Genomic DNA, 24,651 nt, shown 5'->3' with positions numbered 1-24,651 from the left:
TAATTTTTTTTTTATAAATAGTTTATGGTACTGGGTCAATTATGCCCTTTTACAAATTGATACAACCTTTTATGATCACACAAACATCACTTGGGACATTAATGTTCAAGTGTGTTTTGAGTGTTCGCACTCTTATCAAAAGAGAGCATATACACAGCTTCAAACTTTGTCATGATTGATTGCAACTTTGTGTATGTGTATTTTAATAGTTATATAGTTCTAAATCTATCTGAAATCTTGACTTTGTTTATTATTGCGATCTGTACTTTGTAGCAAAAATTTGTGGTTGTAAAAGCTTGAAAATATTTAAAGGGGTCATGAACTGCCTCTGTTTTGTTTTTGTTTTTTTTGTACTGTTCTCTGAGGTCCACTTATAATGTTATCAAGATTTCTGCATCAAAAAATATAATTTAGGGGCAATCCAACCCCCTCCATTTATGTTGTATTGCGGGAAGTTGCCTCCTTGTCATTTCTGACTTATAACAAAAAACAGAAAAATGTCTGAAAGCTGCTATGTGAAAAGGTGTACAGCAAACAAGCTAAAAAACCCAGAACTACGTTTTTATAAGCTGTCGACCCAAAAAAACGAGCGTTGTGGGCGTGGCCTAAATGCGCTTTGTTTCTATAGTGACCATGTAATGAAAACAGTTATTCACACTTGTTTTGTGACATTACTGTCGGGTCCAAAATAGTCGTCACAGCATCGTCTTTTATGTTTAATCTTTCTGAAAATCCTGCGTCGAACTGTGCCTTGTTTGTAAACGAATCCGCCGTAAAATAAAGTGAACAAAGGACCTAGTTCTTACTGACGCTGTCTGGATCTTCATTAAAAATAAAGTTAATCCAATTTTTCCTAACATTGGGATCAAAAGGAAGGCAATGCAAATACTGTTTTTCCACAACTTGGCACTGTACAGCGTCTTGTCTTCGGAGCATCTCTCTCGTAAACGCTACATGCGCGAATCGGTGGGTGGGGTTAAACAGGCAGTGATGTCGAAGCAGGCATTAATCTTCTTCTGTGGAGGCAGTGCGTATCCACACTATTACATCATAGAGTAGAACATTCCACAAGCTGTCGTTTTGGCAGACTGGCTTCAATATAAGCTGTTTTTGGACTAACAATAAAGTTTTGAGTTCTGAAACTTGTTTTTATAGCACATTGACCTCTTACATGTCAACGTACCAAGGAGATTTTGGTTTCTCAGTTCATGACACCTTTAATTCTACTTAGAAATATTGTAAACATTGGATATAATTCTATATACAATAGGAAATAGAATGCATTAAGACAAAACACAATAATATTTGTGCATTAGTAACATTAAAATCTCTTTGGCTTATGTACTATAACAAACATTTAATGTGGTTTCAGTGTAGATTACTTTATACCAAAGTTTTGTGTAATTGTCTTGGTTTTTGTGTAAACCGTAATACTGATCCCTTAAATTTTAATTAAGAGATGAGTAGTTACATTTTAGTTAGTTTTCCATTTACAAATTTGAATTAAGTGAGTTTTACGGATTTGTACTTTAACTATATCTATCATTTCTCTATCAATTGAATGTAAATTCCCAGTTCAAAAATTACTTTGGGGGGAAAAATATATAATTTTAAAATTAAAAATGATTATTTATTTGTCATATTAAAGTAGGGCTGCACGATAAATCAAAATCGCGATTCGACAGAAGCTGCGATTGTCATGTGTATCTTTCAGTGAAGCACGGTTCTGTGATCAGTAGTAAATCTCCATCCGAAGGCCAGAGGGCGCTGTCGTGCTGAACTCCAAATACGCCTTGCAGAAGAAACCCAGGAAATCCCTAAAGCGGTTGCTAAATAAACAGAAGATTTAACTGCTTTCATTGATTCAACGTGACTAATAAACACACGACTATGGCAATGTATGGTTTATCGGAGTTCTTATTATTATAATAAAGTATATCTATAATGCAAGGCTAATCGACATAGCCTTTATCACTGCTTAGAATACTATGAAATACGTTGCATGCCTTGTTCTGTGTAAGAAGCCACATCATCTCACAGAAGAATTTATTTCAAACACTCGGCTGACATTATGAAGTGAGTTTGGAGTAAAAACATGTTATTAAATGTGGTATTTTCACGTGCTTTCAGATGGAGCAACATTTACTACACAGAGCCGTAGTTCACTGAGAAGCTATGCAAACAGCTGTCATTATCGCGAACGATTTCTTCGATTTCATAATCGTACGATTATATTGTCTGCGGGGGGGGGTTTTCGTAGCTTGTTGGAGAACTACGGCTCTGTGTAGTAAATGCTGCTCCATCTGAAAGCAGGTGATGGAGATTTACTACTAATCACAGAACCGGCTTTACTGACAAGGTGTGCATGACAATCGCATTCGATTAATCGTGCAGCCCTATATGAAAGGCCGATGTTTCTCAATCCAAAGATCCGGTGTTAACATGATTTCTCTAGGGCAGGATTGAGAAATACTCTTGAAGGTTGGCAGAGAAGAATACTTTTACATTTAAAAGTGGACTATTTCAGTCTTGAGTATTTCCTGTGCATTGTGCTGTTGGCTTTTTGTCTTATCGCATAGTTACCAATTTCAGCTGCAAAAAAAAAAGTGTCTTGGCTTTGATTTACTATAAAATTAATGTGTGAAGCAGTCAGTTTAGTAGGAATCTGGTTCATATACACTTCATAATGTATTAAAATATGCATGATCTTCTGTATTCAGTAGACGTTTCCTTATCCTGAATAAGGACTGTTTATCAGTTGTTGAGAGCTTGTTGTTGCCTCTGTGACTTATTAATTATCTCTTTTTCAAGCTTATTTTCTCATCATCCAAAGCATCATCATTGCTTCCCAGCCCCTATTCTGTCCCTGTCCTCCCCGTCACGCTGTCTGTCCCCTCTGTCTCTCATCACCTGAGGATTAACCGTTGGAGTGTCTCTCTGTAATATAGGGATACCTTCCGAAAAGCAAATGGGAGATGGACACATCAGAAGCAAAGCTTGGTGGGTATTTGTAGTTTACACAAAATATTCATAGCAATATATGTATCTACTGTATGTTGTTGTTGTTATCTTTAATACATTATATATGGTTGTTGTCTTTAATATAATTGTTTTCAATATTTGGTGTCGTCATATATAGGCAATCTTTTGATTAGTCTTTGATAGTTCAATAACTGCTTTTCCATCGGTGAGAATCGCGTCGTGCTTTAAATCACCTGAAACTATTTGAAATTATCATTTTGTTCTCAGACAGTTAAAGGAAATAGTTCACCCAAAGAATGAAAATGTACTCACCCTCAGGCCTTGTAAGATATAGATGAGGTTGTTTCTTCATTGGAACAGATTTGGAGAAATGTAGCATTACATCACTTGCTCCCCAATGGAGCCTCTGCAGTGAATGGGTGCCGTCAGAATAAGAGTCAAAACAGCTGATAAAAACATCACAATAATCCACACCACTCCAGTCCATCAGTTAATGTCTTGTGAAGCAAAAAGCTGTGTGTTTGTTGGGTTTTTAACTTTCAGCTAAAATAGGAGTCCTCTATCCACATTACTTTCACCAGTAAAAAAATTGTGTTTCTTAGGGTAGGTTTACATGACAACAATGTACTATAAAGACAAAAGGTTTTCCTTTGCATTTTGCATACAGGCAACAACGTTTTCGAAATGATCCCTGTCCACACGTCAACGTTTTCACAATTTCTTTTAGTTTACACATGTAATGACAGTATCATTTTCAACAGCTTGCACTTTGGAACACATTTTCAAAAGTTGTGTAAATGAATGGCAAAAAAACACAAGTTTTCCATTTTGTTGAAAATGGTGTCTTGTAAATGCCCTTTTATTATTATGATGATTTTATCAGCTGTTTGTCTGATTCCGACGGCACTCATTCATCGCAAAGGATCCATTAGTGAGCAAGTAAACTTGTGAGCACATGAAAGTTTGTATAAATGTCCGAAGTGTGGCTGGTTTAAAAAAACGCTAACCCAGCAGTGTGAAAAGCCCTTGAAACTGCACATGATATACGTCTTTGGACAGCTGTCGATCTTAACACAGTAATAGCTTTTATCATATTAGTATGTGATTTGCCAGGTTTTAGTAAATAAGTGTTCATCAGATGTAGAGTTGGTGATGACTTTAGATGCTTCTTTGTCCTTCCAGACAAACTGGATGGTCTGGCGGGTGGAGGCAAGAGAAAACGAGAAACTGATATGTCTGGCATGGAGGACTTCCTTCAGCTGCCCGATGACTATGCCAGTCGCATGTCTGAACCTGGCAAAAAGAGGGTAATGTGCTGCACGTATTTCATATAGTAGCTTTGATTTACTGTTTATAGTCACCTGTTGTTCAGTTTTTATTTTGAATGTCCTTGAGAATTGCAGATTGAGACCCCTCTTTTGAAAAGGCTTGAATAGTTGGTCTGTATTTTTGTTGTTGTTGGTCTGAACAAGACTCTCACTAGTTGGTAAATTAATCTGAAATTTTAATATTTTTTCTTGTTCAGTTTGGGGAGGGTCATGATTTAAACAAGCATTTTGTGCTCATTAAATTCTCTGATTTTCCAGGTGCGCTGGGCTGATCTCGAAGAGAAGAAGGATGCCGACAGAAAGCGCGCGATTGGTTTTGTAGTCGGTCAGACAGACTGGGAGAAAATCACGGATGAGAGCGGCCAGCTTGCTCAGAGAGCTCTTAACCGCACCAAGTATTTTTAGGAGATTTTGTAATGACATTTGTACAGCGTTTATGGTAAGTTTCTAATAATTCAGCTCTTTTGATTAGCCAAGATTGATGCAGATAGAAAGCTAGAGACACTAATTTTATTTCCTGTTTTGACAAGTTTTAGAACATGCTTTCCATCAGCTTACTTATTTACATCTTAAACTGTTTAAGTGTAAGAATGTTTTAGGTATAGATTCCCAAAAAAATTCCTTTTGCAGTTATTTCTGAAGGAAAAAATGTAACATTTTTAGATTGACTGGGCCTTATTCAGTAACTGTGTAGTAGTAAATGTGATCCACTATCATTATACAAACACGTTATTTAAATTCTCTTCATGTCTTTTTAACTAGTCATCTTTTTCCAGGTCACCAGTTCATGAAATTCTTCATTTCCAAAGTGTACTGCCTGATGAAGAAAGAGCATAGTCTCTTCAGAAACTGGCGATTAGTCATTGGTCGATCCCGTAGTACACGCAGTGGCCTTCATATAATATCTGGAGTAATGTAAATCCCTTTTTTGTTTTATCCCCAATCTTATTTTAATAGGTTAAGCATTGTGTGTGGTTTTGTATCAGTGGTGCATTTGATTGTAGGTGATATCCTTTCTTTATTTTTAGTCCATAGATCTAATGTGTTTGGGCCTGAAATATTCTTGTAGTTCACACACATGTACACACTCAATAAAGCTTACAAAAAAAGTCTCATAAAACAATCATTTTTCACTTTGTTGCTATTAAAAATCTGTCTGTTAAGCTGAATTGTGAAACTTTGGTTTGGTGGCTGAGCTGTAATTAAAGATTCGAAAGAAACTCTTCAGATGGACGCAAGACGCATGACTTGCTTACAAAATAGTTTACTGGTTTCTCATGTGGCAACATATTGAATGACAGGTCTGTTCCAGTGGTTGTTTTATTGGCCTGCTTATTATTTGGTTTGCCACATAAGTTGCCAGAAAACATTGGCATAAATTTAGCATAAAATACATATGACGTATACAGAGTTTGAGTAGACCAATGCTTCGTGTCATGAAACATTCCAATTTACATTTGTATTTGTATATATTTTTGGAAAATTACACGTGACCCTGAAAACCTTTTTATACAGGTGCATCTCATGATTGGCATGTCACCATATTCTAATTTGTTGAGATAGTGAATTGGTGGGTTTTTGTTAAATGTGAGCCAAAATCATCACAATTAAAAGAACCAAAGACTTAAACTACTTCAGTCTGTGTGCATTTAATTTATTTAATACACGAGTTTCACAATTTGAGTTGAATTACTGAAATAAATTAACTTTTTCACGACATTCTAATTTATTGAGATGCACCTGTATGTATATACTGCAGTTTAAACGTGAGCTTCTTGTCTGATTTTTGATAAAAAGCAATCTGTTCGTTATACTAAGAGCCAGAGATAAGCTTTATTAATAGCAGAGTTCAATATGCAGTTGTATGTATTGTGACATAAATCTCATTGGTTGGAATATGTAATGCATTTGCTAAGGCTTTAGATTTTGCAGTGATATTTGGGTTCTTTAATGAATGCACACTGGGTATTAGTGCACTTGTATTATCAAGTTGTCCACCCGACAGTGATGTTCATTAAATGCGCATAAAACAACATTCAGCATCTATATATTCAGACACAAATACGAATGAGATGCCATTAAAGGTAAGTGTGAAACTGTGCAATCCATGATAAATGTGCACTCTATGAATCTATTATTTATCTATTTTAAATCAGTGTTTAATGGGGTGCTTTAATTGCTGTTATTTTATTCTCTGGCAGTTAATGGATTAATTACATGATTACAAACATTTTATTGGCAATTTGAGGAATTGTGATATATAGTTCACTCAAAAAACACTAGTTGTTCGGTTGGGCTTTACACTACCTTCTTTGCAACATGGTTTAAGTGAAAAATTAAGTGAAGTCTACACCTAAAATAAAGGTTATATAGATTTTCTTCTAGACCTGGAATGTAATTCAGGAGTTGTAGGACTACTGCTCTATGGTACTTTTGTTGTCTTTGGAGCTTGACAATTTGTCATCCACGGCTTTTGGTTTGCACGTGTGGTGATGGTCTTGGTGACTGTCACATCATCAGTGCACTTTTAATGGCTGCTGTCTGTTACTTCAAAGAAAATAGTGTTGCAAAGAAGAAAGAATATCATATGGTTTAGGAGCAATGTGTGGGTGACTGATTTTTGGGTGAACTATTCATTGAATGCACAATGTGACCGTTCAACTGCTCCCTCTGGAGTATAAACATGTAATATTCCTCCTGTTCAAAATTGATAATGTAGTTGATGCTTTTGTGCTTGAAGTCATTGACAATATGAAAAAAAAAAGTCAGTCAAAACAAATGACTTGTTGGTTGGTAACTTAATACACACCTTTGCAATGAAGAGAGAGAGAAAACACTAACATCAATTGTGTATTGCTAGTAACATTACTTGTCCTTGAAACTTTTGGTTGCTGATTGCATACATCTATAAACATAAAACAAAAAATTGGTTATAATATAGGTTGTCAGTAATTAAAAATTTGTACAAAAAAATGTAGATTTGACATTTAAACAAAACTTGCAAAAAATGCATCAAAATAAATGTATACATATACACGAGCACTTTAATAATTTCAAAAGAAAAACCTCACTGCACCATTGAATTTACTTGTTTTGTGGCATCTTAAACCTTCTCAGAGGCAGATGTTGACATTTAAGGTGCAATGCATGTAGTCTGTCAAAAATTGGTTATTTTAAACCGGTAGTAATCGAGATATTACTTTGCCATATTATCCCATAAGGCGGTATACTGTGCAGACTGCACAATATAATTAACAGCTTGATTGCTGTCACCTAAAGGCGTTAATTCACATGGTTTTGTATTAAGTGCTTCTAATACCTTAAAAAAAAACGGCTGGTATAATGTGTAGGTCTGGATCAGACATTAATAAACTTGACTGAATTAAATATTTCGATGATTTGTTAAGTGCCACAAAAGAATCAACACAAAGTTTTCCTATAGGCTTGAGTTTAATGCAGGGCTGGATCCTGCTTACATTCAAGAGCAGTGCACAATGCATTGCTGTGATGACTCTTCATTCACTCTTGCTTTGAATAGTTTCTACACACACACAAAAAAAAAGGAAAAACTGTTAAACAAAGCTGGGGACCTGTAATGTTTTGGAGCAACAACCTTGTTTAAACGATCAGATCAAATAATTATATGGAAGTAAAAAAGTCTAATAATGAGGACCCCATTCCTATACACAGCTGGCAAAACAAGAATGGCATTACTAACACCAAACACTGGGTTTGATCATTGTGTATTTTAACCTTTTATACCTCACAGGTCTGACAGCTTATTTAATGACTGGTATTCTGTTCAAATTTTAACAATCCAAAGGCTGATGATACACGGGACAATGCTGCCATCAATGGGCAACCAGGTGAGACACAGGGCCCACGACCAATCTAAATTATCCAGATAGAAATTTGTTACCCATTCTCAATGGGAAAGTGCCCAAGCAACATTGTTAAAAAAAGTTGCCCCGTGTATCATCAGCCAAAGACTGGATCGGTTTTAAATGGACACAGTTCTACTACTCTCTTTTAGCAGTGAAATGCATTGAATTTTTAGGGGTAATGCCATTTAAAAGTGGTATGAACAATGAATACAAACTACCTTTGTTCCATTTGAATAATTTTTGAAAAAGTTACAAAACTTACGAGTTGTTGCAAAAATGTGTTCTGTTTGAATAATGAGTGAAAAGGCTACAAAACGTTAGAAAATGTGTCAGTAATTGAAAAAAAAAATACTGCTTTGTAGGAGCAGTATAAAATCTGTAGTTCATTCCAAAATGTAAAAAAATAATAATGGTGAATGTGTCTGTCAAGGCTCTCCTAAAAGGAGGGGTGGGGAGTAAACGGTAACAGTCAATGTATGCTGTCTTTCAAGGCCAAGCAATACATTTTGTGAGGGGGGAACAAAATAGAAGTTACTGGAACTCTTTCCCTCTGCTATTCAATTCTGGTACATTATGATGTCTTCCTAGCAGCCCAATCAACTCCAGTTTTGGTTGGAAGTGTCAAGCCTACTCACTGTTTTTGCTGAAATCTCCCTGTCATCTTTGGAAGGCCTGTATCTTGCCAATCAAAACTGGATGAGGGCTGTCTCTTTCTTAAAGTTATTAGTTACCCAATCACAATGGATAACAATCAGTGAGGACAATTTTGCATCTGATCTGAGCAAGGGCAGGGGCTTTTCAAAGAAGCTAATTGGTCACTGCCAATGCCACAAGAATCTGCCGCATTAATGGCAGAGCGATTAACTCCGCAGGGATTTGAGTTGTTGGGACTGGTAACACTCCCCCTACAGGTGAGAGAAACAGCCACATCAGAGGCAGTATATAAAAGGCAGGCCAACCCAGTCTCATAAGAAAACTTTCACGTTTTGGCAAATTGGTGTCAAACTCGTCTATAGGAATATTTAAGACTTTTAGTGAAAAAGTGGATTATTATAGAGAATATACAGATTTGCCCATCCAAAAAAAAAAGGTTATAAATTGCTATGAGAGTGTGTTGGACAGGCCACGTCTATTACAATTAACAGCAAAAATTGGAATGCCCAATGTTCCTTAAATAGTAAATGAAGTCCTATTTTTGGTGCTGTCACAGGTGCGTGGTGGGGGCTTGTAGTCCGTAATGGTCTGTATCCCCTGCCACAGTATAAAGCCCTTTGACAAATTCATCACTCAGTTTTATAACAGGTTTTTTTTCTGTTTAATGATGTCATTGTTACGCAGTTACTGTTGGAAGCTCCGGATCCAGTGTAAATGAAGCTCACAGCTGAACAATTGCATTTATTCTGAATTGGCAGCTGTTTAGAAGTATTCGGACACTTACTTTCTCAAACAACAAGTAAATCGCTAATATTAAAGCATAACACCTTCCCAACTGCCTCTCCAGGTTATGACTCCAATAGGTCCTTGTGAAGTTCTTGGGATTGTGGATGTTCGTCAGCCAATCAGCGTCGTCATGATGTAATTTCCCTGCAGGTCCAAAGCGATTAGTTACATGGCAGTTTACATCTCAGGGAAGAAGTGAAAACGTCTGACCATGAAGATTTTTTTCGCATCAAAATCTTTGCGGGGGTCCTACTCCAGTTGAGCAACTTCTTTTTGAGAGAAGTGGAAATGCTAACGGATGACTCTCCAGGTATTTCACATCTCAGATTAAAGGGATAGTTCACCCAAAAATGAAAATTTGATGTTTATCTGCTTACCCCCAGGGCATCCAAGATGTAGGTGACTTTGTTTCTTCAGTAGAACACAAACAAAGATTTTTAACACAAACCGTTGCTGTCTGTCAGTCATATAATGGACGTGGATGGGAATCACGCCTTTGAGAGTCAAAAAAACATACACAAACAAAACCAAATTAAACCCTGCGGCTCGTGACGATACATTGATGTGTAAAGACAAAACAATCGGTCTGTGCAAGAAACTGAACAGTATATCGTTTTTTTACTATGCCCTGGGGGTAAGCAGATAAACATCAAACTTTCATTTTTGGGTGAACTATCCCTTTAAGCGGTCTCCCACATTCCCATTTCCGCAACCAACTGGGCAAAAAGTCTTCACAGATGGAAGATAACCAAGGACAATTGGACTGCAGCTTTTCATTGGTCCTGGACGTCCAAACATCAAGCCATGTAAGGCTGTTATTTTTGTGCTAATTTTGTTCCATGTATGTTTATGTGAATATGTTCTGCATATACCAGCAGTGTTGGGGAATAACTAATTGAATTTAGCTACGCTACTAAACTACATTTTTCAGTATTCAGTAGCTCAACTATAGCTTTTGTAACAAGATCCAGCTACAGCATGCTACATTGCTGTGTTCTGTCACATGAATCTGAATCATGAATGTTCCTGGAATTCTCTACCTGGCATTCATGTGCCCAATCCTGTTCCTGGAGATCTGCCTGACTGCAGAGTTCAGTTCAAGCCCTGTTAAGTGCTTCCTATTATCTTAAAGGGGTCATATGATGCGATTTCAATTTTTCCTTTCTCTTTGAAGTGTTACAAGCTCTTGGTGCATGAAGAAGATCTGTAAAGTTGCAAAGACTAAAGTCTCAAATCCAAAGAGATATTCTTTATAAAAGTTAAGAGTCAACCACGCCTACCTAAAACGGCTCGTTCTAACATGTAACAAGATTTGCATAACGCCGCCCAAATGTTCACACAGAACGAAGGCGTAACTTTTATTCTCGCTGTAGTATTGTTGCCGCCGCCGTCATGTCGTGGACAACGCGTTTCAGAAAGGCGGGGCATAGAGGAGAAACAATAATGCACAGTATGTGGAAAATAATGTGTTTTTTTAACCTTAAACCGCATAAACACATTTCATTACACCAAATACATAAAATAGTGTTCTTTTTAGCAACATCATATGACCCCTTTAATTAGTTGGTTCAGGAGTATTTGTTCAAGGTTGGAGCTGAACTTTGCAGGAAGGTAAAAAAAAAAAAAAAAAACTATTTTAACTGCAGTTTGCATGTGTCAAATTGAAATACTTGGCAAGCTACAATTTCTTAGTAGTTTGCCTCCACACTGTATGCAAGTTGTTCATATATTAATTATATAAACATTTTGTTTGTTTAAAAAAATAATAAAATTGTATCAGCTGAGGCATGAATTGAAATCAGTCTGCATATTAAAAAAAAGTGTTACACCAAAACATTTTCCTTTCATGCTTTTGCTTCAAAAAGAGCATCAAAAGAATATTAATTCATTTTTGTCCTATTAAAAAAAAAACAAATGTGTGGCTTTATTTTTATTCATGTTCTTATAAATTATTGTTACTCTGCATTGAAACTAATTAATATGTTGCTGCATTCTTATGCCATCAATGTTGGTTTCTTGCGATCATGAAGAAAATTTTCACTTATGTACCCAAAATATATTTCTGTATGTTATTTTCAGGCTTTAGGTTTAAGCAACTTGAACATATGTGATAACTTTTTTTGTTGTTGTTTTTTGGCACAATTAATATTCCTGGCAACATCAGTTTCTTTATATAAACTGGCACTCTTCCTTCAGGAACTGTCTATCTACCCCATATGACATTACACACTTGTGAGACATTTCATACACATGGGAATCTGTTACAATTCATCCTACTGAGGCCGTAGGGCATACATTTACTGTCTGTCAGGTGCTGTATTATGTTGCACAACATCCTTTTGCCTAAGTTAATTGTCTCTCATAAATCAAACGTGAAGGCCAACTGAAGGAACACCACTTCATTCCTCATGCATCAATATATTACCCAGGAAACATTTATGCAGAGTTATGCAATACATAAAGACAGTAATGATTTTGTTTGTTTGATTCTTATTTGAAGGATGATGAATAACATGATGGTAACCCAGTTTTTCAAAAAACAAGATGTGCAGTGTCCTGACTAATGCATCACTTAGAGGGATAGTTCACCTAAATATGACAATTTACATGATTTACTTCAGGGCTGTCCAAACTCGGTCCTGGAGGGCCGGTGTCCTGCAGAGTTTAGCTCCAACTTGCCTCAACACACCTGACTGGAAGTTTCTATGCCTAGTAAGAGCTTGATTAGCTGGTTCAGGTGTGTTTAATTAGGGTTGGAGCTAAACTCTGCAGGACACTGGCCCTCCAGGACCGAGTTTGGACAGCCCTGATTTACTTATTTTCTCATGTCATTCCTGGCCTGTGTGACTGACTTCTTAATGTGAAACACTAAAAGAGAAATTTGTAATAATGTACTGGCTTCTCTTTTCCACATAATGAAAGTGAATGGGGATATGGGCTGTTACAAAAGTAAATTATTTAGCCATAAAATGACTCGTGCTGCACATTTGGGGAGAGTTATATTTAATTTATTCATTGACCGTCCTCTACTGTCCACAATCAATTCAAATATGGCATATTTAGACATGTCATTGATGTTACCGATTCTCTTTAGATTCTAAGTAAATAGTAATAAGTAAATAGTGACTTAAATTTGGACATATGGCTATTGTAAGTCATATTAAGTAGTTTTTAATATAATCTTATTTATTTACTTATCTTTTCTTCATTTTGGAGCTTGACTGGCTGGATCGCCATTCATTTACATTATGTGGAGTACACTGGCCAGTACATTTGTTAACATTCTTTGTTCCACATGCCGGTTTGGAAAAACATGAGGTGTCAGTGAATGATGATGAGAATATTTTTCGAGTTAACTATGTCTTAAAGTCTCTGTCTTGGTACTACTGAACAGATGGCCTGCAACCTGCCATCGGGTCTGCTTATCAAATATGGGAAGACGCTTCTGACAGCATAACACCTCAGGTAAGCCTTTTTCATACCATGCATTAATAATATGATTAGTTTGTTTTCATGGCACATTTTCAAGTGTTTTTGGACATTTCAATAAAATATATATTATTTAAAATAAAGATTATTTCCCATCCAATTTGTGGTCGTTTTCAATCAAACTGGTTTAACTGTCGTTTTATTAACACACTTTTGTTGTGTCAGTTGTAATGCTTTGGTTATGGTTGGTGATGCAAAATTGTCAAATGGCCTTACGTGAAAAATATACACATTTCACAGGGTAGTTCAGTCTTTCCAAAATTTCCAATGATTATAAGAATAATCTTAAATGTAATCAGACAGAAGACACCCACTAAAATGTCATTGTGTAACAGTAGTTCATATACCAAAAAATCTTGTCAGGCATATTAGAATCATTAGATGACATTAAAAGACTGTTTAAGGATCACAGTGCAGCCCCCTCAATTCTCAATTCATTGTAATTTTAAATCTTTACCACTATCTTTCAAACCACTAGGTTTTACCCATTTGTCAGCAAAAAGTTTTCAATCATTTAAAATATAACATTTAGTATGATCACTTTTTCCTTTTATATATTTTACAGTACAAATTATGTTGTTTAGTTTTTACATAAATATATCTGTTATGCTGAATGATGATTGAACATTATTTCACAGATATTTTGTCATTTTATTTCAAACATTTAAACAGACGTCCAAATGTATAACATGTTGACGGTTATTTTGATTTAAATGACCTGCATGTTATATTATTATGAATAATAAAAACTGCAGAAAAACATTTAGGGTGCGTCTCAATCAGCTCCTGAGCTCGTGAATCAGTAGATGGTGTACACTAATTCGGTCACTGGTAAGTTCCCCGACTCACTGCACGTTGGGACAGTGATAACTCGAATTCCAGTGACATGATTACGTACAGCTTCAATGGACAACATAGTAGAACGTCACCACTTGAATTAATAAACAACAGACAGGACCGATGTCTTTTTGGTATGATTTTTTATTCTCTTTAAACACATCGTTCTGTTACATGTTCTTACAACATTTCAACTGAATATTAATTATAAATGTTAAGTAAATGTGTTCATTACCTGTCTAGCGATGTGCGTTTATGTTGAAATAAAGGAATCATGTTGAAAAAAAACTGTTTGTCTTTTCAAATCTTCTATAGCGTGTCATATTTATCGAGTTGGCTCGTGTGATTTATGTTTTACACTTCAGAAATGTGACGTTATTTCCGGTAAGGGAACACAGTGAACTCCGATGTTTCCTAGTTTTTGTGGTGCATTGTGGGATTTTTCAGGGAGTGAACGTTCCAGTGCACTGGAAGGATTTCGCGATTGAGACAGCCCTTAAAATGGCCGACTCACTGATTAGTGCCCTGACTACTGAACAAGGGAGCTGATTGAGACGCACCCTTAGAAAGGGTTTATTTGGTCCTCTACTGGAAATGGATCAAAACATGTTCTGAATGTATTCAGTAAATAATGGACTCTTAATCATTTTAGTTGCGTTACATTAAGAAATAATAAGTGTTAATATAAAAACCGTACTAAACCATCTTTGTTTTTAGATGAATGAAAACATTTTGACAAGGACATATCACAGCTTTGAGGCACAACGGTTTAGAGTATGACTTCATATCCTGCAATGGTTCAGTCAGAAGGAAGAGCCTGAAGGACAGCCTGTGGCACTCTGCTTAAATAGTACTCGTGATTCCTCAGTGTTGCCAGCACTCCAGCAGAGTTCATGTGCTTCACATTGGCATCATATCTGTATGCATTACCATGCATGTCTGTCAGTTTGCCTGTATATGAAAAAGAACAAATTTAGCCAAAAAATCAAGCACATTTTCAAGAATGGACATGCAAAAAATGAATGTCACCTCCAACTGTGTGCAAAATGGCTTCAGGCGCACATGTGTCCCACTTTTTACATCCTGGACTGGCAAACACATAAGCAGAGGCCTTTCCCTCCACCAGCTGGATGATCTACCAGGCCCAGAATGAAGATGTAATTAGTTCAACTTCTACGCCAATACTGACTATCAAATCAAAGGCTAGTGACCCACCTTATTCCCAGCTCCTCCCACTCGGATGACATCATGAGGCTCCATGGCTTGCACTGCGTCAATAACAAGTTTATTGCTATGGGACCGTGTAGTAGTGACGATTCTTTTACCATCTGGGACTTCCTGGAGCTGAAACCCAAATGCGCCCAAACCCAATACTCCCCATAACGTTCTGCCCAAAGAAGCACCTGCCCCCATCTGAATGAATAGAGAGAATAAAACAGGTCAATCAATCCCAGCCTCTACCAAATATAGTGTAGCATGTGTGAGCAACCAACAGGTTGGACCTGGTAGTTGTAGAAGGGTTGATTGATGACTCCAGCAATGGCTGTCCCTCCATAAGCAATGCCTATTAGCACTGTCACATGATCCAAAAGCCCTGCAATAAAACGGCACACAAACAACATTATACAAAGTACTTATTAGTCAGCTCCAACATTAAAATATTGTTAACCCACTATGCTCTTGTATATGGCATTGTATGGGTAAGACCTTAGGATGTGTTCACACATGGTAAGATTTGTTCAGTTAAACAAACTGGTTAAAAATGTGGTTTATTTGATAAGGTGAATGCTATCATCCGAACTTTGGTACACACCAAACAAGTGGACCAAGACCCACCTTTTTAGGGGGTCTTGGTCTGCTTGTTTGGTGTGCACCAAGGTTTGGGACCTTAGGACAGGGGTGTCCAAACTAGGTCCTGGAGGGCCACTGTCCTGCAGAGTTTAGCTCCAACTTGCCTCAAAACACCTGTCTGGATGTTTCTAGTATGCCTAGCAAGACCTTGATTAGCTGGTTCAGATGTGTTTAATTGGGGCTGGACCTGAACTTTGAAGGACAGTGGCCCTCCAGGAGCAGGACTGGACACCCCTTCCTTAGGATGTGTTCACACTTGGCAGGTTTGGTTTGATTAAACAAACTCTGGCGCGATTGCTCTGTTAGTGTGGTTCATTTCAATAACTGTGAACGCTGCCATCCAAACCTTGGTGCACACCAAACAAGCGGACCAAGACCCATCTTTTCAGGGGGTCTTTGTCCTAATGAACTCTAGTGCAGTTTACTAGAAATATGAACACAACACAGACTTAAGACATCTAAATGAACAAAAACCCATCAGAGTTTGGTACAGGCACTGGAACTTCTGTCTTCTTGCAGCAGATCTACATTTGTGCAACAGAGGAATTCCTGGCACTGTTTTGACTCCTTTAAGTTCCATCATACGATATGTCATAAATGTTGTTCAATCTGGTTGTAAACTTATACTTATGCCTTCAGTTTTGTCTCTTTAGGTTTGGTGTAAAAAAAAAGAAGAAGGTGTGAACACCAAGTTAACCAACACAAAAAGGATGCTATTTTTGTCCAGACCAAAAGAACCAAGAAAACCGAACACAAGTGTGAACACACCATTAGTGCTAATGCCGGTAATGCTGGTTTGAGTCAGGTGTGAAACATCTCCTTACCCATTACCACTTTCTTTCTGTTTTAATTTCCTGTGCATTCTTTGCATCCTTAAAAATGTACTTTTCCAATAATGTGGTGGTAATTTCTAAAGTTGATTAACAACCAATTACAAACTAAAAATGGACGGCAAAGACAGATTTAACAGGTACATTGCATAACTTGTGAAATACATTGTTTAGTTGCACTTCATCAGCAACAAAGCGCAAATTCAATGCAATGATTGCTGGTCAGCTTTGAGAAATGGTAAAAACCCAACTTAACAACTGTTTTTGATCGACTACAACCTTTTACTCTAGTCTAATTTCAAAGTGACATCTCATGCCCCAAAAATAAAAACATTAAATCACCGTACAGTTGATGTAGGGCTGCTCTGCCTTCTGTATGTAAACTGGGCTGTACAAAACCCTTGCAGCTTCAGCAGAGACAGAGAAAGAAATAGGACGAAAGAAAGAGCAGATCACCATGTGACAGCAACAGATGTGTTGGACAAATGGAGGTCAATTAGAGAGAGAGAGAAGAATGAGGGATAGAAGCAAATTATAAAAAATGCATCACTGTGCCACTGAAGTGGACATGCTTGCAACACTATCTCCTAACTAGACGCCAGTGCTAGGTAAGGCAAGGCAAGGCAAGTTTATTTATATAGCACCAGTGCTCATTCAATAAATGCACAGCTAAACAGATGAGTTTTGAGTCTGCATTTAAATGTGACTAATGTTTTAGCACATCTGATCTCTTCTGGGAGCTGATTCCAACTGCGGGCGGCACAATAACTAAAAGCGGACTCCGCTTGTTTTGTGTGAACCCTTGGTATTTCTGAGATAAGGCTAGGTAAGTCTGGGTATCATCAGCATAGCTGTGATAGGCAATTTGGTTCTTTCTCATTATTTGACTTAGTGGGAGCATATACAAGCTAAACAAGGTAGTAACTGATTACATGTAATATGGATGATATAATTAGAGTATATTACATTATAATGGTCATAATTAGATTACAGTTACTTTTTAATGGATTACATGATTACATATTATTTACACAATGGCAGTAAATTCAAAATGTATTAATCTTCCCATATTCTTCTTTTTATCTTTTAAATTATCCTTTCGAAAAAATTCTACTGTGTCATATCATTTAGCTTTACTAAATTGACAATATAGAATGGTCATGTAAATAAATTTGCAAACCATGCTTCTGAATTTGGGTGAATTAAGCGTAAAGCAATTAGACCATGTATTAAAAATAACTACGCAAGTTATTAAACAATGGTGATGTATAGCTGTGATACACTATGTCTTCATCATATCCAGTAACCCTCAGTAATTGTCAGTTCTGCAATTGTTCAAACCTGGAGGACTTTGGGTGTGTAATTTTCATGTTTGTTTATTAATGTTTGTTCATGTAATGCAGCGATTCCCAAATGTTTTTGTCAGCCAAGCCTCGTTGACATGAAATATTTACTTGAAATATCTCTGGAAAAGTTAATATTTCAATAATTGAACAACACATTTGCATGTTTACAGGTTAGTGTCAGTTAATGGTCACACTGACATAAAGGTAAACAAATAAAATATTTATATTTTTGGTGTTCAAGTATTTGATTTCTTTTATTTTACATTTTTATGATTTAATTGATCATTAGCTTTTTATCAACTCACAAACCCACTGCAGTTCTTACATTAAGGCCAGTTTGAGAAACCCTGGTTTAATGTAAAGTTTAATGCATATTATGATGTTGACATAAAATAACTGAAATATTTTAAATGAAATAATACTGAAATATTGTCTTTGTATTTGCTTTTTTTTATGTCAATATGGTACATTTGATGGTAAGTTTAACACAAATTAGATAATAACGTAATCCAAAAGTAATCAGAATACATTACCTAAAATGAGTAACCTAGATTATGTTACTAACCACAGTTTTCAAAATGTAATCTGTAATCAGTAACAAACTACAATTTGTAAGTAATCTACCCAGCACTGCTAGATGCAACAAGTAATTATTCTGTCATCACTGAAAGGGAAATACTGTGGGAAAAGCCAAAAATCAGAGCCAATCAGATAGTAACAGATGCACAGTACCACTATATAGATCTAGGCTTTTTTTTTTAATGTTTCTGCTGTAGATGGGACTAACTGGCACAACACCAAAACAAAAAACAAAATAGTTTTAAAGTGAGGTCACGATTACGGTATTTAGCTAAATATCCCGGGCGAAAAAGGTCCATTGTAAATAGCGTAGCCGTCACTTTTAAAGCAAGCAGCTTTCTGTTGGTCAATGGTCAGCGTGGAGAATTTGTGAGACCAGCTGAAACATAAGCGAAATCTGCGCAGGGAAATATTTGCACTCGTGCAAACTTTCCGAACATGAAAATTTCGTAGAGCAATTGTAAATAGCTGGCAGTGTGAATGCAGCTTTACACTACAAATGCCTGCGATCACAGGGGTTTAGGACCTACAGATGTGGTTTGTGTAATCAGATGACCAAATTGTTTAGACTTATATTTAGTGCTGACCACTTGTGATCACATCACTCCAGACAGATTTTAATACCAGGGGCCGGTTGCACCAGCTAGATGTAAAAAAGCTGGGTGTAAGCCGTACGCTGGGCTTTGCAACGTCCAGCTTTACTATAAATATTTACACCTGTTGCACCAACTAAAACTACGATCAGGCGCAACTATGCCCGGAGTAGACGATGCGCGTCCACGCTGACACATTCTCCCTCAGTGAGCTGAGTTGACATTCACGCAGCAATGGCTACAACTACTAATATAACACTGAATTGCTCAAGGCATCATTACAAGTGCAGCCACCGCGCCATGATTTCATTGAGTAAACATTTCCTAACAAGTCCGCATTTTTATATATGAAGTCTCCCGGCACATTCCCATGACAGATTTCTTCAAACATTAAAAATAAAGGCGATTATTTTTATATATATTTTTTCTAGCTGACTATCGAGTTTATGTAGGCTACAATGAATGTCTTTCCTAAGGTAAATGTGACGTTACGTGACATTGTTCACGCGTTTTTCTGACGTCTTTCTGTGGCTGAAAACCCACATTTATAACATTAGTTCTTATTTTGTGATAAAATTAGCCGAATTTGAAAGCGGATACTTTATTTCTGATTAAAAGTAACAAAGCACAAAACGTACAGCGATTACTGGATGGCAGGCACGCTACAAATAACGAATGGACTTAAAGACGTTAAATATTTCCAAGCATTTATACTGTCCTTCCCAGAAAGATGTCAAATTATACAGTTTCTTTTAACAATCCCAGATGATATGTAATATTTTACTGCATAATTACATGCTGTACAGAAATATATTTTGTATTAGGTCAATTACTGCCGGCAGTGTGCTTCGCTATTGATATCGCTTATCCTGCCCGAAAAGACCATAAACATTACAGTTCACTTCTGCAGTAATAATTAATTTTCAGGAATGAATCCTAAAAACTAATAATGTCCGAGCAAATCATGACTTTTCACTTTACACCTACCTTTAAATAGATATAAGATTTAGTCTCAGACGTAGCACTACGATTATTAATTAAGGGGTATTAATTCTACGTACGATTTAAAGCGCATTTTACGTCCAGCCTAGTCTTACAACCGGGTGTATGTCCAGCTGGTGCAACCAGCCCCTGGTGACTTTATTGCACAATGATTTTTACAGCCTCAGCTGGACATGACTAAAACATCAAGAATGCAAGTGGAAGAGATTTTTTTTTTATGTGCTGACATCAAATGTTGAAAGATACTTATCTGCTCACCTTCTGTATATTCTTTAGTGCCATCAAGAGGGTCAACCCACACAACCAGCTAAAAATAAAGATTAAACTTTAGTCAAATACAAAATAGAGTTACTTTTATGTTCTATTAGACACTCTTTCAAAACTTGTTCAGAATAAGTTTGTTTAAAAAATGTATATTATACATTTATAGTTTTTCAAGCATTATGCCCATATTCTGTTTCCTCTCCCTCTTTACCTCTTCCTCCTTTAGGCTGGCATACTGATTTGGACAAGATTTTTGTAGAATTAGGCTGCTGTGCCCGTTCTCTAAAAGCTCCTCTTCAACATCCTCAGCTGGTAATTCCTGCACAAATAGAATACATTCTCAATCAAAATATAATGTTCCACTGGTTGGAGCCAAAACAGGCTGAGAGCGTCCTCATATTACAAGATGTACACACCTCCTCCCCGATGATGGTGACTTTAGGGAAGCTCTTCGACAGGGATGCACATATACTCTTCTGAACAAGCCTGTCAGCCAGAGTCTGTAGATCATTGGCTCCTGTCTGTGCCCAAAAGAAGCACAGGTTACAAATATGTGACCCTGGACCACAAAACCAGTCTTAAGTGTCAATTTTTCAAAATGTATACAAGCTGAATAAATAAGCTTTCCATTGATGTATGGTTTGTTAGGATAGGACAATATTTGGTCGAGATACAACTATTTGAATATCTGGAATCGGAGGCTGCAAAAAAATCAAAATATTGAGAAAATCGCCTTTAAAGTTGTCCAAATGAAGTCCTTAGCAATGCATATTACTAATCAAAAATTAAGCTTTGATATATTTACGGTAGGAAATTTACAAAATATCTTCATGGAACATGATCTTTACTTAATATCCTAATGATTTTTGGCATAAAAGAAAAATCTATAATTTTGACCCATACAATGTTTTTTTGGCTATTGCTACAAATATACCCCAGCGACTTAAGACTGGTTTTGTGCTCCAGGGTCACATATCAGTTTTAGCACCTAGATTAATTACTACATTGACAGTAATGTTATCTTTTCATAAGGATGTGGGACGTGTCAGTGGATCGACATATTTGTTCAACCAATCAGATTTTAGGGTCTTAGAAGTTAAGAGCTTAGGATTTCTCAAGTGTGGTGAGATCATCTCAAGTGTTTTTGGATCAACATCCTTGTTGGTAACATGTCTTTACTTGCCGTACCTTTTCAACGATACCCAGCTCTCCACTTTGAAGCACTTTTCGGACAATAGTTCCAGCCTTTTCGGCCACGGTGTAGGCTGAAGCCACCAGCCGCATCAACACTGCAGGGCTGCTCGCCATCACAGCGGCTGAAACAGAAAGCACACCTCGCTGCAGTTCAGAAAGACACACCTTCTGCAAAGAACCAGGGAAAAAGTCAGAAAACAACGGTTCTGCAAGTCACTTATCTGATCATTACGAGGAATGAGATTCTTGCCAAAGTAAAACTTGAAATAATGACTTACTACTGATCTGTCTTTTTAGTATCAGTGATTTTTGATTAGATTTTTTTCTTTATTTTATCAGCATTATGACACTGACATTATCATGCATCATGTGACATATCATGTGGATGTTATGTAGATTAAAACAGATGTTTATGAAATTTTATTTATTTATTTGTTTTTAAATTATCCTGAATATTTTCCTTGACATATTTGACCTGTTTTGCACGAAATGACTCAGGCTCGAATGGGATTTTATATAATTTTATTAGCGCTGTCAAACGATTAATCGTCCAAAATAAAAGTTTTTGTTCACATAATATGTGTGTGTGTACTGTGTATATTTATTGTTATTTAATGTATATATAAATACAAACACATGCATGTATATATTTAAGAAAAATATTTAATGTTTATATATTAAATATATTTATATATAATATAAATTATATGAATATTAATATATACATGTAAATATTTTCAAAATTTATACTGTATGTGTGTGCTTTTATATATACATATGTGCTGTGTATATTTATTATGTATATATAAATACACACACATGCATGTATATATTTCAGAAAAATAGGTTGTTTATATATTAAATATATTTATATATAATATAAATTATATGAATATTAATATATACATGTAAATATTTTCAAAATTTATACTGTATGTGTGTGCTTTTATATATACATAATAAATATACACAGTACACAAACATATATTATGTAAACAAAAACTTTTATTTTGGATGCGAATAATCGTTTGACACCACTAATTTTTATATATTTTCATATATATATATTTTTTTATAATTGTATTATTATATTTATATTTTAACTATCTAATTTCTTTGTGTGTAGATTTAAGCACTTCTGGCTAACTAGTCTCATTTTTTTTTTTCATGCTATATTTGTTCATATGTATAATAATATTTGACACATTATCTTTGTATCTAACAGTGGTGACCCATATTGAGGGAAAGACAAGTAAAACACGTTTTGAGATAAGACTGTAGGTGATTTTTTTTCTAAACGTTTGAAAATATTAATTCAATAATCATTTGTAATTTGTAAGTCGCTTTGCATAAAAACGTCTGCTAAATCACTAAATGTAAATAATTAACAATAATCATAATTCTTCTCTTTTGTTTGTTTGGTCGTTTTGTTCGAATTGTAATTGTATGAATCAGGTATTTATTTGATCACAAAACACAATGATAAAGCATATCAACCTTGACAATACTCATGAACTGTGTGAGTAATTATGAAAAATGGCAGAGAACTCATACTGTTTGAAGAGACCTGCTGAAGAACAATTAGCATGGAACCAAGGCACTGTTTTCCACATAATTTATCATTCGTCCCCAAAACTCTCATACTCTTTCTTGTTAACGTTACCACAGTGACACATTTATAAAACACATAACGTTACTTCTTAACTCTTTAACCGTGGTATGATCGTTCGCGTTTATCATGCAATCGCGTGCAATGTTGAGGTGCAGACGGATATTTAGCAGTAATTGAGTATCGGTTTAATCTATAGCTGTGGTCTTACTTTAATCGCAGTCTGTCCAGCGGGCGACCAGAGTTCAGTTTTACCAGTGGTTCTCTGCACGGATTCCTATCGGACACCAGCACCGCGGGACAGGAAGGCGTCATGTAACGTTACGTCGTAGTTCTGGTCTTGCAGCGTCTTAGTGCCCGTTGAGTTGTGTTTTAGGACCAGCCCGGGGTCGTCACATGTGGTTGCCGCTCATTCGTCGGATCCGCTGAGCGCACCGTTCTCGACCCCGCCGCCTCAGCTCACTCTATCCCTGCCTCAGGGCACGCTAAGCCGGGGCTTCCCCTCACGCTAGCCCGGCCTAGCACACCTCGCTTTTTCAGACCGATGAGCTTTGTAAAAATCAACGCGTTTCGAAAAGGCGGGGCATAGAGGAGAAACAATAATGTACAGTATGTGGAAAATAATGTTTTTTTTTACTTTAAACCGCATAAACACATTTCATTACACCAAATACACAAAATAATGTTCTGTTTGGCAGCATCATATGACCCCTTTAAGGATTTTCTTTTTTGAGGGGTGAACTACTTAAATCACACCTAAACTTTACTGAAATTCATCATCTGTTGTTTGTATTATGAAATGTGTGAAGAAAAAAAGTTGATAGTTTTAATGGTTTATATCCCACAGTTCTGACTGTTTTCTTGCAATTCTGATAAAAACGTCAGAATTCTGACTTCTGACTTTTTCAGAATCCTCACATTTCATCTCGCACTTCTGACTTTTTCTCTGAATTCTGAGTTACGTCGGTCTTGCAATTAGCTTTATTTATTTATTGGTTTGTTTCTGCCAACAACAAGGAAATTGAAACTTCATCTCTCTTCTGACTTTTTTTTTCTTATAATTTTGAGTTTATATCTCGCAGTCTTTTTTTTTCTTCTCAGAGTTGTTAGAAAAAAAAGTTTGAAATGTGAGGTAAGAAATCACAATTTTCTTACCATAGCTGAACAAGCTTCCTTGGTTTTCCTGTCAATTTAAAAACACAAAAAATCATATACAGTACTAATCTAATATACAGTAATATATGACAAAAATCAGACTTTGTACTTTATTTTACTTAAGAGACATTTCAGTAAAAGCATTAGTGCCCCCCAAAAGTGTGTACAATTAGGCCCTTATTGTTATTTTAGTGATGTAGACTATCAGTGTAGGCCTATTTGTGATTTCTGACAAATTACTAAACTGATTTAAGACAAAGAGCATAAA

At 36.2% G+C, this 24,651-nt stretch overlaps 2 protein-coding genes across 7 annotated transcripts in view; one reads left to right on the top strand and one right to left on the bottom strand.

Annotated features, from left to right (window-relative positions):
• Positions 1 to 5,798, top strand: part of LOC107685771 (YLP motif-containing protein 1-like) — a 26,200-nt gene extending 20,402 nt beyond the window's left edge. For all 3 annotated transcript variants that reach the window (XM_016482487.1, XM_016482486.1, XM_016482485.1), the window contains exons 18-21: positions 2,949 to 3,000; positions 4,165 to 4,289; positions 4,569 to 4,749; positions 5,087 to 5,798. In XM_016482487.1, coding sequence (XP_016337973.1) covers positions 2,949 to 3,000; positions 4,165 to 4,289; positions 4,569 to 4,715 — 324 coding nt within the window. In that variant the 3' untranslated portion in view covers positions 4,716 to 4,749; positions 5,087 to 5,798. The remainder of the gene's footprint in view (positions 1 to 2,948; positions 3,001 to 4,164; positions 4,290 to 4,568; positions 4,750 to 5,086) is intronic.
• An 8,868-nt stretch (positions 5,799 to 14,666) lies between these two features.
• LOC107685791 (3'(2'),5'-bisphosphate nucleotidase 1-like) lies at positions 14,667 to 23,577 on the bottom strand. 4 transcript variants are annotated; one of them, XM_016482510.1, is made up of 10 exons: positions 23,440 to 23,577; positions 21,614 to 21,787; positions 20,842 to 20,946; positions 20,637 to 20,744; positions 20,420 to 20,468; positions 16,989 to 17,048; positions 15,463 to 15,554; positions 15,176 to 15,373; positions 14,990 to 15,095; positions 14,667 to 14,911 (listed from the first exon to the last, which is right to left on the bottom strand). In XM_016482510.1, the coding sequence occupies exons 2-10, from the start codon at positions 21,731 to 21,733 to the stop codon at positions 14,760 to 14,762; spliced, it is 990 nt and encodes a 329-aa protein (XP_016337996.1). In that variant the 5' UTR covers positions 21,734 to 21,787; positions 23,440 to 23,577; the 3' UTR covers positions 14,667 to 14,759. The 4 variants fall into 4 exon arrangements, with proteins under 4 accessions (XP_016337996.1, XP_016337995.1, XP_016337997.1 ...); XM_016482509.1 differs by having other exon boundaries at positions 21,614 to 21,741; XM_016482511.1 differs by lacking the exon at positions 16,989 to 17,048 and having other exon boundaries at positions 21,614 to 21,741.
• Between the last annotated feature and the right edge of the window lie 1,074 nt (positions 23,578 to 24,651).

Source organism: Sinocyclocheilus anshuiensis, unplaced genomic scaffold (genome assembly GCF_001515605.1).
Source record: "Sinocyclocheilus anshuiensis isolate Anshui unplaced genomic scaffold, SAMN03320099.WGS_v1.1 scaffold617, whole genome shotgun sequence".
Lineage (NCBI taxonomy): Eukaryota > Metazoa > Chordata > Actinopteri > Cypriniformes > Cyprinidae > Sinocyclocheilus > Sinocyclocheilus anshuiensis.
This window is presented reverse-complemented; position numbering and strand designations above follow the sequence as displayed.

Bases quoted from the DNA above. Each gene is read 5' to 3' on its own strand.
- LOC107685791 (XM_016482510.1), bottom strand. From the start codon at position 21,733: ATGGCGAGCAGCCCTGCAGTGTTGATGCGGCTGGTGGCTTCAGCCTAC. The intron at 20,947-21,613 runs GTACGGCAAGTA...TTTTGGGCACAG, and splicing joins AGCTGGGTATCGTTGAAAAG to ACAGGAGCCAATGATCTACA. The intron at 15,096-15,175 runs GTGGGTCACTAG...TGGGCCTGGTAG, and splicing joins TGGGAGGAGCTGGGAATAAG to ATCATCCAGCTGGTGGAGGG.